Source organism: Tetrao urogallus, assembly GCF_951394365.1.
Source record: "Tetrao urogallus genome assembly, chromosome: 2".
Lineage (NCBI taxonomy): Eukaryota > Metazoa > Chordata > Aves > Galliformes > Phasianidae > Tetrao > Tetrao urogallus.
The window spans coordinates 67,929,421-67,947,237 of NC_136814.1; the positions used below are offsets into that span (position 1 = coordinate 67,929,421).

Here is a 17,817-nt window from a genome sequence, read left to right on the forward strand (position 1 = left end):
AATAGCAGTAGCTAAGTGAGAGGGCATTTATATGCCAGTACAAAGTCAGAACTGCAATGATGTAATAAATTCACTATTTAATTCCACGCTTGGCCCATAATTCCAAGTGCAAACAGCTGATAGTGATTGCCAAGAGCTTAAGCACAGGGTATGCGTAACACTGTGAGGTCACAAAGAACACAACATGCCACAGCAGCACTGCCTGCAAATTTGAGTCACCCTTAAACGTATTCCTTGAGAAAGCCTGGTGAAAGACAGCACAGACACCAAACAGAATAGAGAAATGGAATTGCTGTGCCCTCATGAACCAACCCTCCCTCCTTCAATACAAACGTCATAGAAAATGGACAACCATGCCAAAAGTTAAGGGGCCTTTCTGCCTCCCTGGCATGCCCCTGGCCAACCTTGAATGGTCCCATGCCCATCTCATATGGGCTCTGAGCACACGAGACCCACGAAAATCTGCATGCACCTTTTCCACAAACCACTGAACGTGGGAAAAGCTCCTCTGGGGTCACGGCTTTGTGGACAACCTCCATCCAAAGGCATCCTGCCATAAGTGCCCACACTCACACTGATGTGCTTAGAAACAAACCAGTAGCCACAGGCCTCTTCCCCAAAGCCTTAGAAAGCTTTTGGTTCACTTCGTCATCACTGCAGTGGTTGGTTTTGTTTTTTTTTTTTTTCTGGGAGGGAGTATTTAAAACTCAGCCAAAGCAACCCCACGTTCCAGTGTAGCACCACTGGGACACTCTCAGGCCTGAATTACTGCAAAACAACACTGTAACGATGTCTTAATTTCACTGACTGATCTCAAATGCGCTTTTAAAAAGCAATTTGAGGTTTACAATCAGTGTTTTAAAACGCATTCAAATGTTACCTAAACGAAAAGTGTATTTATTTCTTCTTTCGGGAGTCTGCTTTTAAGCACTTCCAAGGAAAACCATCTCCAGCTGCAGAGCACAAGCCAACAAGCCACTTATCCCAGCAGCACGCTGTCCATTGAACTTACCCAAGGCAACTCTGTAATTACGGATGCTCCCAAATACCGAGGGAGCCACGTTACTCGCCCACATGTGAGCCCACAGCCCTGCTGCACCCAACCAAAGAGGAGAAAAGACAGAAAAGGCTCTTACTTGGTGCACAAAGACATCAACCGGGGACTCCAAGGGGCTTCCCTCTCGGCTGCTCATGGAGATGAACCCGAATCCCATCCTCACATTGAACCATTTGCAGTGGCCGGCTCCGTGCCAAAGCGGGGATTCCTCCTCCTCCTCGTGCTCCGGCAGCCGCACGGGCTCCTCGCCGCCTTTACTCGCCCCTGCTGAGGGAGAGGGGGCAGGGGAAAAGAGAAGGAGAAAGATGCAAAGAGGAGTTAAATTCTGGGAACATCCTTTGGCCAACGCGTAAATTAGTTACTAAGGAAGAAAGAAGGAAAAAAAGAAAGAAACGCGAACGAAACGCGGTGAGAGCAAACTGCGGCAGAAGCCCGTTTGCTGCTGAGTAAGGAAGCAGGCAGTCAGCTCTCAAAACGCATCCACCGGAGGCCTCGGCTCGGTTCAGCCTCGGCCCGACCCCTCTCGCCACCACCGCTCCATCCGCGGCCCCATCCCGGCCCTCGGACGTTACTTGGGTGTTGCTGCTTTAAGACCGATCCCATTTCCCGAGCGCGGCTCCCGGCCCAATCAGTCCCTCCTGGCGCGGCGCGGGCGGACGGGGGGGGCTGTACTGCCGGCTACGGCACGTGCGGCGCGGCCACCGCCGCTCCCCAGCGTGTGCCCATCGCTCCACGGAACGCGCTCCGGGCGGCGGCCGGGACAGGTGTAGGGGCGCGCTCTCATCCCGCCGCCGGGACGGGGCCCGGGCGGACGGAGCCGGCGGACAATGGCCCCCGGGAGCCGCTCGGGGCTGAATGGGAGGGGGCGGTCCGCGGCGGTCCGGAACAATGAGACCGCGGCGGCCCCCGTGCGCGGGCCGCTAACAGGGGAATGCGGGGCGGGGGGGTAAGGGAGGGCGGGGGGAGCGAGCGAACGAAACCGGAGTAAAACAATAGAAAAAGAAAATTAACCTTCGGCCATGTTGCCCCACGGGCCCTCTGCTCCAAACTCGTGAGATGAAAACTTTCCCTTTGGATCGAAGTGCTCTTCTGCTTTAACCCAACATCCTGCGTCTGCACGAGCCCCAATTTCGCTCGCATGGTCCAACGTGCTTTCCCCCTTTTGCCTTTTCCCTTTCTCTGGCGCTCGGTCTCTGGCCCCCCGCGCACACGTGACTTTGCCAATTACATGCTTTCTCGCTACTAATTTCGCATCGGGTCCTGAAGGGGTTGGGAGAAGCTGCAGCAGCCAATCGCCTTCTCTACGCGCCTGACACACCGAAATAATTTATGAATGAACACGGCATTTCCAACGCGGCTTTTTTTTTTTCATTCTTTTTTTTTTTTTTTTTTTTTCTCGGCAGCTCTGCCGCGCGGTGCCGTGCGGGAACCCGCGGTGCTACACGTGCACACGGCCGGAGCACACGGGCGGGAGCTGCGGGGCCGGTCGGCACCTGAGGAGCGCCGGGCTCGGCCCTTCGGAGCGCTCCTCGAGGGGGATGGGGGGAGGCATCGGGCTTCACAGGTTTCTCCGCCATCTCTTTCCGGGGGAGGGGATGTGATTAATGACTTCCTAAATAGGAGCCCGGTTTTCAGGGCTGGTGGGAGAGCGAACCTCGGGCGGCGGCGATTGTTCCCCAGGAGCGCGGTGGGGAGGGGGGAGAAAGAGAAGGAGGGGGAACTGCAAAGGATTTGCTGGAGAGGAAGGCGGAAAAAAAAAAAAAAAAAAAAAAAAAAAAAAAAAAAAAAAAAGCGAGAGAAGGAAGACAAAGAGAGAACAGACAGCGCGGACCGGCGCTGCTGCGCTAAATTCCCGCTGCAGGCGGGCGGGCGCGGCCCCGTGCTTCCGCGCAGGTGGGCGCACCGTGCGCTGCCCGCGGCCGGGCTTCAACGCGTAGAAAGAGCGCGCCGCGCCGCTCCCCATCACTCTCATCTCCTCCGTAGTAAAGGTAGATATGGAGGTACGAAAAGAGACTTTGCTTTCTCTCGCCGCCTACCCGCGTGTCACCACGTCACGCGCCCTTTCCACGCCACCCGCCCCTCGGGCTCCGCTCCTCTCCCATCACCCGTCCGCACCCCTCGGAGCCCCCGCCGAGCCGGCAGCGGTGAGCGGGTGAGCGGGCTGCAGCCCTGAATTCCTCCGCAGCCTCCAGCCGGACGTTTCCCAGAGGTTACTTCTGCGGTCGGCTTCCTGCGCCGAGCTACTCCAAGCACCGCACCCCTCTGCTTTAGCCTCCTCCCTCCGTGCGACAGCGATTATTTTACCATATTAAATCTCTGTAATTTTATATGGTTGGATCTTATGGCCGTGACGATTTGTAATATGTAACAAATATAGGAGATGTTAACGCGCGTGAAACCTCAGCCATGGAGGAGAAATTCAGGTCACCTGCGGGAAAAATGCTTACAACACCGGCTGGAAGTGTTTGAGACCACTCCCAGAGCAGCAGAACGACCCAAAATTAGGAGCTCTCTCTGCCCCTCTTTCAAAAAACACTCCATACGCATGGCAATGAAGACCCCTCAGATGGGAGCGTGTGGGATGAACAGGCACAAAAGCTGCTCAAGCCCATCAAATGTTCCAAAACGTCCCTGCTCTGTACCTTCCATTTAAAATAAAATTAATTATGTGATGTTTTTTCGATTAATAAAAACGAGGAATTGGTAACCGCACTTATATTTGTTGTGATGTTTTTACGCTGCAAAATAAATGCAGGTTTTGTGAAACGGGAGAGCGTACGTGCAAGGAGACTTTCCTGCGATTTTCAGGCCTCCAGTATTAGTGGAATTAAGGTCGGGGTCACCGGACCGGGCGGCGGTGTCAGATGTTATCGGCTCACTCATTTCCTGCGGGGACATCGGCCTTTCAAGTGCTGAGAGAGAGCTGTGGCAGCCGGGGGGCTGCGGAGAGAGAGGGAGAGAGAAAACAGAAAGAGAATAAAAAAAGAAAAGAATGAAGAAAGAACAGCGGAGCACCGCCCAGCGATGCCCTCACAGAACCCATTCGCTGAGAATCAGCCCTAATTTTTCCCGTTGGAGGGGGCGGGCAGCCCAGGGAATAAACGGGAAGAAGCCCATAGAGCGGGTCAGGGCGAAGTTAGCTGAATGGCAGCAGCCCGCAGGCACAGAGGTGTTTCTGTCCCCTCGTTTCGCCACAGAGATGCTAATTTGGATAAAGACAACTACAGGAAGCGGATCGTTGTCTGCATAAACGCACTGCCAGCCCACTTGAAACTACATAACCAGCGGCGATAATTTAATCGCCACACTCCTAAAACTTTTAAAGTCCTAACTCCGATTACTTCTATCCTTAAAAAAAGAAAAAAAAAAAAAAAAAAGTCACCCCCCCCCATTCCTACCCCCCCGAAAACCCACACAGAACTACATCGACAATGACGGCAAAAGCGACACAAACCCGGCAGCACTCCTCGTGCCTCCGAACCAACCCCGGGCTTGCACGTGAAGCGGAGCCACAGCTACAGCCTCGCTGCATCCGAGCCGCCCTCCTTTCAGAGAGGGGGAAGCCCCTCCCCGCGGGGGTCGGCGGGGCCGCCCTCCTGCCCTACGCCGGGCAGCGCCCCCTGCCCCAGAGAGCTGGGGAACGGCAGCGTATAGAGGGCAGAGCCTCCGAGGGCGGGGACCCCGGGCCCGGGTCTCGCTCAGCCCCGGAAGATCCATTAAAGAGATCAAAGACGGAAGGCTGCCCGCCGGGCCGGTTTCAGGTGGCCCCGCGGCCCGGCTCCCGACCCACCCGCGGGACTCGACGTGATGGCGGTGGAGCTCCCGAGGCAGCGGCTCTTCCCGCCAAAACGCCTCACCTAGGCGCCCGAAGCCGCTCCCTCCTTTCCGCCGCGCACAGACGCCGCGCAGCGCTCGGCCCGAGGGCAGGCTCTGCGCCGCCCGCCGCGCTCCGCTGTCGGCAGCGGCTCCACGGCTCCGGGACCCGCTTTCCGTCGCCAACACCCCCAGAGGACGTCTGAGGTGGCGGCTGTGCCCCGCCGCACCCCCACGCGGAGCGCCGCTTTCCATCCTCCATTCGACGCCCCCAGAAAACGCGGCTCCCCTCAGAGGCGGGAAGGTGGCGTTTAACGAACGGCCCCCGAGAAACTTTTCTAACCATGAAACGAATTAAACGAGCTCCGCTGCGCTCCGGCTGTCCCGAAGCGGGAGGCGCGGAGGCAACGCTCGCCAGCGCCAGGCAGACAGCAGCGCCCTCCGGGAGCCGTCCGCGCGGCAGCCCGTGTCCCTAATGGGGGCGACCGGGGGCGCCCGCCGACGCCGAGCACGCATCCCTCAGCTCCGGAGCGCCGTTCCACGCAGTCCCCGCGTGCCTCGGCGCGCACACAGGTGGGAACCGATCCCAGCCGGCTTACGGGACTCAGCCGGGCCGAGAGCGCGCAGCCACCGCCCCTCAGCGGCGCAGCTCCCCTCCGCGGGAGCTCCGCGCCTCCCGCTCCGCGCATGCTCCGCGGCAAGCGGGCGGGCGCCCGGGAGAGAGCCCGTGGGGGCGGGAGAAGGCAGCGTCCCACCGCCGCAGCGATTCGAAGGCGCCATGGAAGTAGTTCGCCGAGTTGGGATCTTAGCGACTGAGGAGTGCAGATCCTTTGGGAAGCGCGCCTTTGTGGCAGCTCCTGAGCATCTGGGCTCATACTTTACAGCAGGTACTCAAAGGTATGCTATGCCAAATCAACTTCCTCTGTAGAATGATGTTTACTTGTCGTATTCAAAGTACGTCAAGCAAGAACTCTGAAGCTTGTGGATGAAACCAATGATTCTTTCAGAAAAGTAAATGAACTGAGGCAGTGGGACAGAAGTACAACAAAACTGCAGTTTCACAGATACAAAACGAGCCACGTAAGATGCTACAGAAAGGACTGACCTGAGCCTGAGGAGACCTTCTTGAATGACCTCATCGTCTTCTGAGAAACCTAGAATCAGAGAGCTGGAGTCAGTGCTGTGTACATTGTACCGAGTTCCATATTTAATTACCTCTTCTCCAGTTTAACGGCTCATTAAAAGGCCATAAAATGCCGGTACTTGGCTCTGTGAAGTGACCTGTAACCGTACGGGCTGCGAGACTTACCTAGCTCATCAGAAACGCCAGGAGATAACCAAGACATAGCATGAAAACCAGCCGAGTCTCTCTTTTTAAAGCATCCTTAAAAGCATCCTCCCTTTTACCACGCTCAAGCAAGCTGTGCATCTGATGGCAACAGAAGGAAGAGACACAGATTTGCAGGGCAGTGGAAGCTGTTCTTTCCCTTTATCAATATTTAAAGCTAGTAGGTAACTTAAGAACAAGTGACTCTTGTCTTCCCTATGTGTAAATAGTACAAATTAAGCGCATCAGTCATACATGATACATGATATTAAAAAGTGATAAAAAAGACATTGTTTGGTATCTTTCCTTTCAAAACTGTAACTCAGTGCCATTTTGAGAAAAATATTTTCAGTTAAATCAGATAGAGAATTACAGTGTAATTTGTAACAAAGCTACATTCTACATCCCAAACAGAATTATTCACAAAAGTACAGATGTTTAGCTTTACCAAAACTCCATGGAAAGTACACTTTTGACCTAGCTGAGCAAGGCCTGGGTAAGTTTGTACAATAAAATACCATGCAGAAACCAAGTATCACAAACAGCGGGAAGCATGGAGGAAAAGACCTTGGGTTTGTGTAATCCTGTGAGCCAGGCTATCCAAATTTGTTCAAAGCAAGAAAGGTGAAGAGGCAGGAGCATGCACAAACTCACCTGCTACAAACTTGTCCACTTGTCACCCTTTCCTACCTTTTGGTTAATCTACTTTAACTAAAATGTGACCAAAGCACGTATCTTCCTATTTAGATGTAAGACGGATTCTCTTTTCTTTTAGAGAAATCTAAGATTTGTCTTTTTCACTATGGAAGAGTGTGGCCTGACCCGTTTTTCCTGAGCGGGAGGGAAGAATATTCCACTAGAAGTGAGCAAAGCCAGAAGATGAATTATCAAAGACAAATGAGAATCAAATTTCTCAGGCTTCCTCTTCCCCCCATGCCCAATTATTCTGTGTCCCTTACAATGCTGGGAATTGGAAAATGGTGTGGTGCTGTCTTTCCTTTCTGTGCAATGACAGCAGAAAGCAAATTCTGCCCCTCCCCCTTGGTAACAACTGGCTTTTCGTAAGAATTGTGTGGACTTGTGCTCTACATTGAACCTAACCCTGCTTTTACACCTTCAAGCACTATAGTCCAATCTCTGTGTTTGCTTCTTTGTTCAGCCAACCTGTGGCTATGTGGCTTTTGTGTCTTTCGGATTTACTTGCATTATTTATGCAACATAATGAAATATGCAAGCATAGAGTAAAGGATCTGTTCTTGGCTTTGACGTGAAGTCTGCCTCCGTTTATGAAAGGACTAAAAATAAAGCACAGTTCTTAAAAACTGTGGTAGAAAACAGCACAAACACGTTACTCTTCTTTCCATTATCAGTGTTCCAAAGCCTTTCAAAGCACTGCATGTTTGAAAATACTACATAAACATACCACATTATTAAGTAGAAGGAAGGACATGCAATTTTATCTATGTATTTATAAAGTAGTTGTTTTAAATAACTTCCCAGTAAGATGCACAGAACTTACCACCAGGGATGTTAGTATGGAAGAGCCCGAGCATTTTAGGAACTCATTTAATCCAGACAGCTTAAATGAAAAACTCAGCAGTATGTATCTTGCTGCATCCCACTGCAATCTACAGGAATTCAGTCACTGACTTAAAGGGAAGCAGGCTGGGCTCAGAAAGGACTGATGACCAACTTTCCTACACCCCCTTATACTGTACAAAATAAAAGAAAGAAAACACTTATGCTTGTTAGTTCTGAAATTATTTTGGCATTTACATGAACTTTACAACTTTGAATAATAAATGACTTTTAGGAGTTAAGTTCTAAACAGCAAGATATTTTAGAAAAAAAGGTTCCCTATTTGAAAGCAGCCCCAGCTCTACACTCACAGTGTGCAGAAGGATACAGGTGCAGCTGAACACCATGTGGAATTATTGCAAAACAATTAAAGATGTACTGATAGACATCAACAGCAATCCACACCTCTTTACAAGTAGCACACTGCTTGCTTTTCAACTTGCTTAGCAGCTTGTATTGTTTATTTTTTTTGATGACTTCTTACTGCTATCTTCCACTGATCAATAAGTTTATACATGATTTTGTTTAAAAAGTCTCTTTGCTAAGCAGTGTTTTGATTTTCACATCATAAATCCATTAGTGTGGGGAAGTTTGCTGCCTGAGAGACTCAGAAATGTAATTTCCTCAGATGAAAGTAAAATTGACATACATAGTTACCCCATTAAATAAGTTATGTGGTTTCCTTGAAAAGTAAGTCAAAAATGAAATTTCAGAGGCTAACCCTGCTTCTTTCACAGGCAGTGGTAGCAAGCAGACTGATTTAAAGCCACAAGTTTTTGTGTTTTGTTTTTTTTTTTTTTTCCAGGAATGGCTACTGTAAGCACTACCTACAGTGAGGGAAGGAGGAGAAAACTAGCAATACTTCATGCTGTAACAAACGAGGAACAGGGGAAAACATGCACTGTTAAGGGAGCTCTTTAGCAGAGCTCATCAGCAGTAAAGGCTTAAATGGATGAATGCTACAAAATACATCCAAAATTTAAAACCTCTATATACAGAACCCAAGTATAGGAGGAGCATACAGTATCTGTTTTTACTGTTTTAAATTTTTATTTTGGTCAAATTCTATTAAGTTAGAAAACACACTTTATAACCAATTTGTTGTCTGTATTTTTAACCAATCAAAAAATTGTTATCTTTTGCTTACAGTTGTTGGCTGCTGGCTGAAGCACTGTGCTCACCGTACTTTGGCTTCAGAAATCATGAGTGAGCATTGCCTTACACTCTGAATTAACTTGTTTTAAGAATTTTCACCTGTGTTCTTTAATGTGGACTTCTAAATAATGGATATGTTCCTGAGGAGTTCTCCTTGTTTTAACTCTTCTTCTGTTTTCGTTTCGTTATGTAAAGTAGTGAGAATGAAATGCACAACAAAAGACTCCTGAACATGGATGCTCAGCTGTCGGTATCCTTACGGAATTACACCGGTAAAAAATATGTGGATGTTCTCACAATTTAATTTAGTCTAGGCAAAAATTTATTTAAAATATTGGCGAGAGAGTACATGTTGAGCACATGTGAGAATTCCAAGCATCAATGCTGAAATACTTCAAAACTGCTGATTCAAGAAAATTCATTAAACAATAGCTAGGAAAAACCCAGTTTTTATTCATTGGGTCCTATTTTGTAACTGATCTGATGTAGGATAGTTACAGTTCGAATAGGATGCAAGTTTCTCTTTAAAATGAAATACTGCTGTTATATTCATATGGACTGTATTTTTGCATTAAAGTATTTAGGATTCATCTAACATAGAGCTTTAATAATACATACTAAGGAACGTCCTGAACAATATATATAGATTTTTTAAAACAGGCACTGGATAACCCCAGTTCTTAGGAGTATTTCATTTATATAATCCTTCATTTCATGCAGTCTGCATTTAGTTGTACAAAGGTTAAGCAGCCAAACAGTAATTACTTCAATAAAAACCAATGAAATATGTTGCAGCTCATGTTTTATAAGATTCAAAGACAACATTTTCAAAATACACGATTAAGAAAAGTGCAACCAACACCTTTCCTACTGTTGCTTTTCCTGCTTCGTTTTTGTTGGCAGCGCTTTGATCCCACTCATGGTTACCATGGGCATTTTGAAATTGCCACAAATTCATTTACTGTAGGTCCTGTATGCTTCTAAGCAAATGAAATCATGAGAAACAACCTTCCTTCTGATGGCATTCATTTGCTTTCAGACTGATTTTTATTTTTTTTTAATAATTATTACTTTTAAACTAATTCCTTTTATGTAAAAAAAAACAAAAAAACCCCCACAAAACCCACCAACTTTAAAAGCCATAATCCTAAATCTATTGGTAGATCAGCATGTTTTTCAGATATTGTACTTATTTTTGTGTGTGAGAAAATACATTGATTTGTAAGTTCACAGGCAGAGAATAAAATTTCTCTGCAAACAAAGCAATACAAATAAAGCCCTGCAGAGAGATATTTTGAAGGCTAAAGGAAGAAAGATGTGTACACCTACCAAGGTAAGAAGGCAAATTCAATATTTGAGTTTTTAGTTAAAGGAAAACCTTTTTTCCCCATTCTCCAGGCTTACACCAAATTGAATGTCTATCATTCATGTCTGATGTAAAAACATCACAGTTTTAACCCAGAATTCTGTATGCTTTTTCTCCATGTAAAACCATTGTTTAACCAAGTTTAGAAGTAATGAACTGCATAATTTATAATTTTCATTTAGTACAAAAGCACTCTCACCAACCAGGAGTTTAACACCAGCCCATCGAAAGCAACTGTGCTACAATGACTTGTATTAAGAAAAGATTCTACAGACTTTGGTTTGGTTTTGTACAATAATTTCAGCATGGTTTGCTCAAACCTGCTCTCCATGCTGAAGTATAATAATAATACTCTACATTATGCTAATAATTGTTTTTATGGAACTTACACTGATCCTGTGGCATATCCTTTCCCTTGCACATATTTCTATTCTATTGTTACATGCCATTACATTACTTTTTTCTCGGATCGCTGAGTTAATACTTGAGAATGAGCTTTTAATAGAGATTTTTTTTTCCTGTCATTTGTATTTTAAAGTGCAATGAGCAAATACTGCTGTGAATACAGAGATTCAGCAAGGAATGAAACAGGCAAACCAAAGGTTACAACAGGAAAACAAAAGCTCACTATTTTAAGCACCACTATTATTTTTTTCCCAGAAGCATGGATTGCACAGGGGGGCATACTGCATATTTCTGATTTTAACTGGAAGGAACAGTAGCTGTACACATGCAGCCTTCTGACTCATCACCGTTTAACCAAGCAAATACAGTAATGCAGTGGCCATTGTTTATACATTTTGGTACAGCCAGCTCATAAATTCAAACCAGAAAAAAAACTACATAGGGATGTTGGTGGCATATAACTGAAAAGTCACGAGCTCTTTAACAAAGTCAGTGCACACATCAAAGTAGGTGCAGGAGACTGAGTGTCAAGAAGAAAATAGGACAGGTGTAATGGGATACAAAAATACCAGGGAGGATGCAAATTTTAACAGTGAAATTTATGGGCGTATGTTGCAATACTGCACGTGCTATAAACATATATCCAGTATTACCCACATAATGTTTATTAAATACATTCAGAATATTGTAGGAAATATGATTTGATTTATATGTGGTCTTATTAATAAAAGTACTGAAATGATACCTTCAAATAGAATTCAGTCTTAGTGAAAGAATACGGTGCTGCACATCGCAAAATGACAAGCACATATACACAGTAATTAAATGAACAGTTTCCAGGTCTATGTAATTACTGCCCACTGCCATGCAAAATGCTGCAGAGCACAAGCTGGACTTCTTTGAAGCGCTTTGCTAGAAATCATTGAGAGAGGCACCAATCCCAAAATGCAAATACCTGCACTCTAACTCCATTGAAATTGTAGTACATAGTACTGGGACAGACTTTTTTCCACTGAGATTACTGGAAGTGGCTACTTTCTGGTCTCAGTTTTCATGTATGAGTTGTAAATACAAACAACAAACTATTAAACATTAAACATTTAAAGCCATTTATTGATGCAGTCAAACTCGTATCTGCATCAGCAGCAGCAGCACGTATGTAGTATTAAAGCACATTATGGAAAGGAGGGAATAGTGCAAAACTACCCCGAGTTCTCTGTTAAAATCGACTAGTTAATATCACAGCCCCGGCTTTTCTGTATAATTAAGCTTTTGTTCAACCATGAAAAAACCAGAAACTGATTGCTTGAAAATGAGCTGCGTGACCTTTGTCCTGGTTTGTCACCTTTGACCTTTAATTCGAAGACCTTGCATATCAATTGGTTCTATTTTTAGAAGCCAAATGCTAAAAAAGCGGCATACTTTTTACATTTCTGTCCTCTCACACGCAACCTCACGGGTTGTTTTCCTTTTTTTAACACCTATGCATCAAGCCACAGTGGCTTTTTTTTTTTTTTTTAACACACAGCTGCATTGGAAACAGTCAGCATGCAATGACAGTGAGTGAACACTTGTCTGTGTGCAGGAAAAAAAAAAAAAACAGCAAACCTTGTTGTTTTGTATTTTTTTTTTAACTGCCCTGGAGATGCCTAAGCACATTAAAGAGAAAAAATAAAAAAATACAATACTTAGGGTTGCACATCTTTCTAAACATGATGCCCCTTTTTACAGAGAGAAAGGGAAGCCCCTCGTGTTTGTGTGTGCTGCTGCTGACCGATACCTGCCTGCCCGAGCTCTCTCTGCGCTGTCACCAGCTATTTCACTCCCATCACTACATGCTGGTTTGCTATCAGCTTTCAGAACGTCCTCTCATAAACCAAACGTGCGGTTACAGGCAGCGAACGGCAAGCTCCTGCGCGGTGGCCAGCTTCAGCTCCACTTCCATTTTGCGTAGGTAACGTTACACTTTGTAAGTTGTCTACATAAAAATCTCTCTTGCCGGAAGGACTCATTCTCCGAACAAGAAAGCTCCGCGATCGATCTCACCGCCAGCATTCCGCACCGCAGCGACACGGCGCGCTCCAACACGGCTGCCGGCGGTGCGCTCCGCGCCGCGGCCCTGGCGCGCCCCGCACGGCCGCCCTCCCGCCGCGCACAGCACCCACGGCGCCGCGGGCCGGGCCGGGCGGCGTTCAGCACTGCGGCCAGCGACAGCCGGCAGCTCGCGGCGCGGGCACCGAGTGCCTCCCGCCCGCCGCGCCGGGACCGTGCGAGACGCCGCGGCGCTGCCCAAACGCGGCTGTCCTTGCCAACAGCGGCTCGGCGGCTCGCGCGACCGGTGGCCAGCTGCGTCCGTGCGGTAGTAGGACAGCGAGAGCTCGGGCCTAGGACGGAGGGAGCCTGCGTTCTTTCTTCACGTACTTACCACTATTTCCTCTTTTCTTAAGGCATGCCAGAAAACACGTTTTCAGATTTAAAAGAAAAAAAAGCACAGCTCTGCCGACACCGGGATGGAGGCACATGCCCTTTGCAGAACGTGCTTTCAATAGGACCGCTGTCTGCCATAGCGATACAGGCACTACTGCAGCTGCATCTCTGCTACAGCATCAACACCAGCCCCAGGCACTGCTCTTGCCTGCAGCATTTGCTTCACTACAGTAAAGGCAACAGGGCTTCCTGCTGTATTAATTATTAAGGCAACAATTTAACTCAGTATAGATTATTACTGCTTTGTACTGAGGGGACAGCACACTGTCACTCTTTGAAGCACCGTGGCTTACCTGCACATCTTATAAATTGTTTTCCAAACAGGCTTCGCAGCTCTGCTTCTTTACAAGCTCTACCAAGTTTGCTTTTGAGCTTTTGAAGTATGTTTTAAAAATAAGTGACCACTGTAGTTCTGTAAAACAATGCCTACTACAGGAATGAACCCAACATGCAATACTGCATTTTCATACAGTATTATATGTGAATGCTGCTGAAACTATACACGATTACACTGAACTTAACTACAACCAAACTTAACTACAATTATTTTCCTATCAACCAACGTTGCTCACGACAGATGCTTTTCTGTTCTTTTGAGTGTTCACGGTGCTTGCGTGCAAGAGGTGAAATGCCAAAGCAGGCTATGGGGTGAGAAAACCCAACCCCAACATATGGCCTATAAGAAAAGGGAGCAGAACATGCGTGTGAGAGAGCAGCGTGCCATCTGCACAGAGATGGGCACGCGGCAATGCCGTGCCCTCCCTGCTGCTCAAAGAAGGCTGGACGCCATGTGCTCACACCTACACACAAGCTAAGGAAGGGATGTCATGAATGTACCACATCTCAGGGCAATATGTTCATCAGATTACAACGGGTAATTCCCTCACGTTAGAGCAGAAAGAGGTTTAACACAAACCTGGAGTTTTCAGATTCATAGGCTGACATGAGCCATGCCATAATTCGTAATACCTTGGACAAAACACCTACACGTGCTGCTGTTATTTTTTCAATTAGCCCACTGTTTACCTGACGTTGCGTCATTTACCACAGCCCAACCGCTGTACCCGAACACGGCTGCATGCCGAAACGCGAGCAGGCAGGGCGGGCTGAGAACCGCCGCGCATCCCCAGCAGCAGCAGCAGCAGCAGCAGTGGCCGCCTCGCCCCCGCCCCAGCCCTGAGAGCAGACGCGGAGAACCAGGCGGCCCGGCGGCACTCCGCGCTTTATTTGTTCACATCGCCACCGTTACCTGCCGAGTCCGCCCTCCCCGCGCCTCCCCCTCCCCTCCCCACACTCCCGACCCCGTGCCGCCCGCAGAGCGGTGGGAGCCATTCAAGATGGCGGCCCCTCCGCCGCCCGCACTCACGGCCCCCCACCGCGCGCTCCCCGCTCGGCCTCCCCCCCCCCCACGCCGCGGCAGGGCCGCCCCCTGGCGTCGTGCAGCCGCAGCGCCCCGCCGGGCCCGGCCGCCCCCCGCGCGAGGCGCCGTCCATCAGCGGTCGCCGTTCCCAATTCCCGGCGGGCGGCGCCGCCACACCCCGCCCCGCCTGGGAGGGAGCCGCCGCGCAGGTGCCGGGTGGTGGCGGCTCCCCTCCGGGCGGCCCGAAGGCGAAGGGAAAAAAAGGTGTGAACCCGGAAGTACACCCGCCCCGCCGGCGGCCGCACAGGACCGCGCGCTCCGCGGCGCAACTTTTCCTCCGGCCGCGGCGGAGTCGCCCGCCGCCCTCTTCCCGCGCGGGTGCCGCGGAGGCGGGAGGGTGAGAGCCGGCTGCTGCGCAACCCCGCGGAGGAGAGGTGAAGGAGCTCGCTTACCTCCCGCGCGCCATGGTGGCCAGGCTGAGCGGGGCTGCTGTGCCGCGGAGGGGAGGCGAGCGCCAGGCACAGACCCGCCGACGGGCACCGGAGTGGGCTTCGCCTTGCCGACCGCCGGGAGGGCGCGGCGGACGAGGAGAGGCGCGCCGCGGGGGCGGCAGGGAGCGGCCGGCGGGGCGGGCGGGCGGCGGGCAGACGCGGCCCCAACGCTGCCTCACGCCGCAGCCGCCGCCGCGCACCTGCCCGCTGCCCGCCGCCCTCCTCCGGGCGGGAGCCCGGCGGCTGCGCGCGGGGGCGCTCGAGGGCAGCGCGAGCCGCGGGCGGGGCGGGGCGGGGCGGGGCGGCGGCCTCCGCGCCCCTGGGAGCCGGCTGAGGCCGCGGCCCGGCGCTGAGGCTGGATGGGCTGTAGGTCTCCTTTCTCTGGAGTGCTGTCATTAGGCGTCGGGCTGCCTTCTTTGGCCGCAATTTCCCATTGTTGGGTTTTGTTTTGTAGGTTTCATTTTTGAGGCTCTAGGAGGACTTTTTCAGCACAATTAAGAGTCCTATCATAGCCCAGTCAGTGTGCACAGCGTTTAATTTCCTTTTCATGAAGAACGTGTAGCACAGAGGTCAACCTCAGCTGGTATAAAAGGTGCTCTCAGTATTCTGCCCTACTTGGCTGAAAAATGTCTTGTGGTGGGCAGAGGAGTGTGGGAGTCACTGTCTGCCACAGACTTACATCTGTTTGATTTTAGGAACCATTTCTTCTCAGAAAGAGCAGTGAGGCAGTGGCACAGGCTGCACAGGGAGGTGGTGGAGTCACCATCCCTGGAGGCGTTCAAAATACGTGTGGATGTGGCACTGAGGGATGTGGTTGTTGGGCATGGTGGGGGTGGGTTGGTTGGTCTAGGTGATCTTAGAAGACTTTTCCAACATGAACTATTCTGTGACTCTGTAACTTAAACATAACCTCTACAAAACTGCTTTATTCATGTTTCGTAGATGAGATTTAAGTAGCCATGTCTTGCTAGTACTCCTAAAACTTGACTATATTACCTAAAACTTCGTGTTTGTGGCTGCAGGTGTAGAGAATTATATAAAGAAATCTTTAGACATAGAACTTGACATAGAACTATATTACTCTAACGCGTATCTAGCAAAATTTTGCTGGTAGTTTAAGGGTGCATGATCTTTTCAGAAAAAAAAAAAAAAAAAAAAAAAAAAAAAAAAAAACTAAACAGGGCCAAGCATAAAGACCCAAACACCACCAAGCGACAACAACAAAAGCCCACCAAAAAACTCTGTGGTCAGAACTTAAATCTAATTTTTTTTTTTTTTCTTTATCCCTTGTAGATGAGGAAAAGTGCATTCCTGGCCTCTGTATTTTGACTTATTTTTTTAAGTTAAAGAAGTCTGCCTGTCTGCTTCAGAGCTGTGCATTCAGCAAGGTTGAATCTTACAGCAAGTTTTTATCAAACAAGTTACAGATGTAAACTAAAATAATTTTTGAATTCTTTCAAGAAATAACTGAGCTGCAAATAGTTTGAAAGACTGTGAAAATGAATGCTTCCCTGCTACAGTCAGTTTCTCAACTTAGGTTTACTGTTTGCTCGTAGGTTTTCCCCTGAAAGTGGGTGGAAAATTTGTTTCTTCCAAGGCAGATTAAACAGATCTATCAATTTTCATGAAATACAAGACTTTTTTTTTAAGGCTTTCTGTTAATGACATGCTGCCACTGAAGGGAAAAAAAGCATTGAAGATATTTTGGAGGGAAAAAAAAAAAAAAAAAAAAAAAAAGCAGTGCTTGAAAAAGTACTTTTAATTTTTAGTAATATACATTCCACTCAAAGCAAACCAAATTAAGTAGGCCATTTGTGTTGGGCTGCTATACAAAATATTGTCTGGAATAGTCCATGGAAATGTACATGGAATGTATCATTTTCCTAGTGAGATTAACTAAAGCCTTTTCACTTCAGTTTAAAAACAAAAAAAAAGCCCCAACACTCAATAAATGGTGCAGTTTCCCTTTTTTTAATGGTGTCTCCCTCTTTGGGAGTTATTGAACGTTTAGAAAGAAGGAACTGATATAGGGAGGAAGTTTCTGAGGTTCCAAGTAACGCCTTCCTTGGCACCTTCTGGAGACTGGTCCAAACCCAGAGGTGTTAGATTGAGAAGGGCTGATCCCGTTCCATTCCTGTTGCTGCTCACAGCGGAATGTGTGTGTACTCACATTATCCTGAAGAGAGTCTTTGGCTTTCTCAGCTTTGTGTCCAGTTTCCCATCCTTCTACATTTATCCATCTTTGTGTGTTGCTTTGGCCAAACTATTTTCTGTTCTGACAATATCATCTCCAAATTTCCAGCTCCTCCATTGTTCGTGCTTTTTGCCAGCTTCGTCAGAGTCTGAGACTGTTCGTAGTTTAGCCTGCAATATTTTATGAAATGTTATTTCTTATAGGCAAGAGTATTTTTGTCAGATAATACTCAAATTGCCCCAAATTTTCCAATTATGTCTTCAACAAGATAGCTCTTTGGATTTAGATTTTCCACGCCTTCCATTGTAGGCTCTTTTCTGCAGTCATTTATAGGAGGAAGATTAAAAAGATAAGTTTTGTCCAGCTAAAAAATGGTGTTCTTCAAAGCAGTTTAATAGTCCTTGTGAGCAGGTACTCTGGTACAGAGACAGGAAAATGCCTTCTGCTACCTGTATGGTTGTTCCATCCAAAGCTGGCTGAGCTCTGCCTAACTCCAGTGTTTGCATGCTGAGGGACTTTCTGAACAGCTACAATCTACAAGGATTTGGCTGTAACATAGAATACCCAAATCACTTTCAACACTT

General features: G+C 48.2%; 1 protein-coding gene across 2 annotated transcripts in view; it reads right to left on the reverse strand.

Moving 5' to 3' along the window:
- Positions 1-6,009, reverse strand: part of LIN28B (lin-28 homolog B) — a gene marked incomplete at both ends in the record, with an annotated part of 79,110 nt that extends 73,101 nt beyond the window's left edge. The window contains 2 exons of one of the 2 annotated variants that reach the window (XM_079532530.1): positions 1,137-1,321; positions 5,976-6,009. In XM_079532530.1, coding sequence (XP_079388656.1) covers positions 1,137-1,321; positions 5,976-6,009 — 219 coding nt within the window. Of the gene's footprint in view, positions 1-1,136; positions 1,325-1,629; positions 1,661-5,975 lie in introns of those variants that run through there. The other variant, XM_079532529.1, reaches the window with a different exon arrangement.
- Between the last annotated feature and the right edge of the window lie 11,808 nt (positions 6,010-17,817).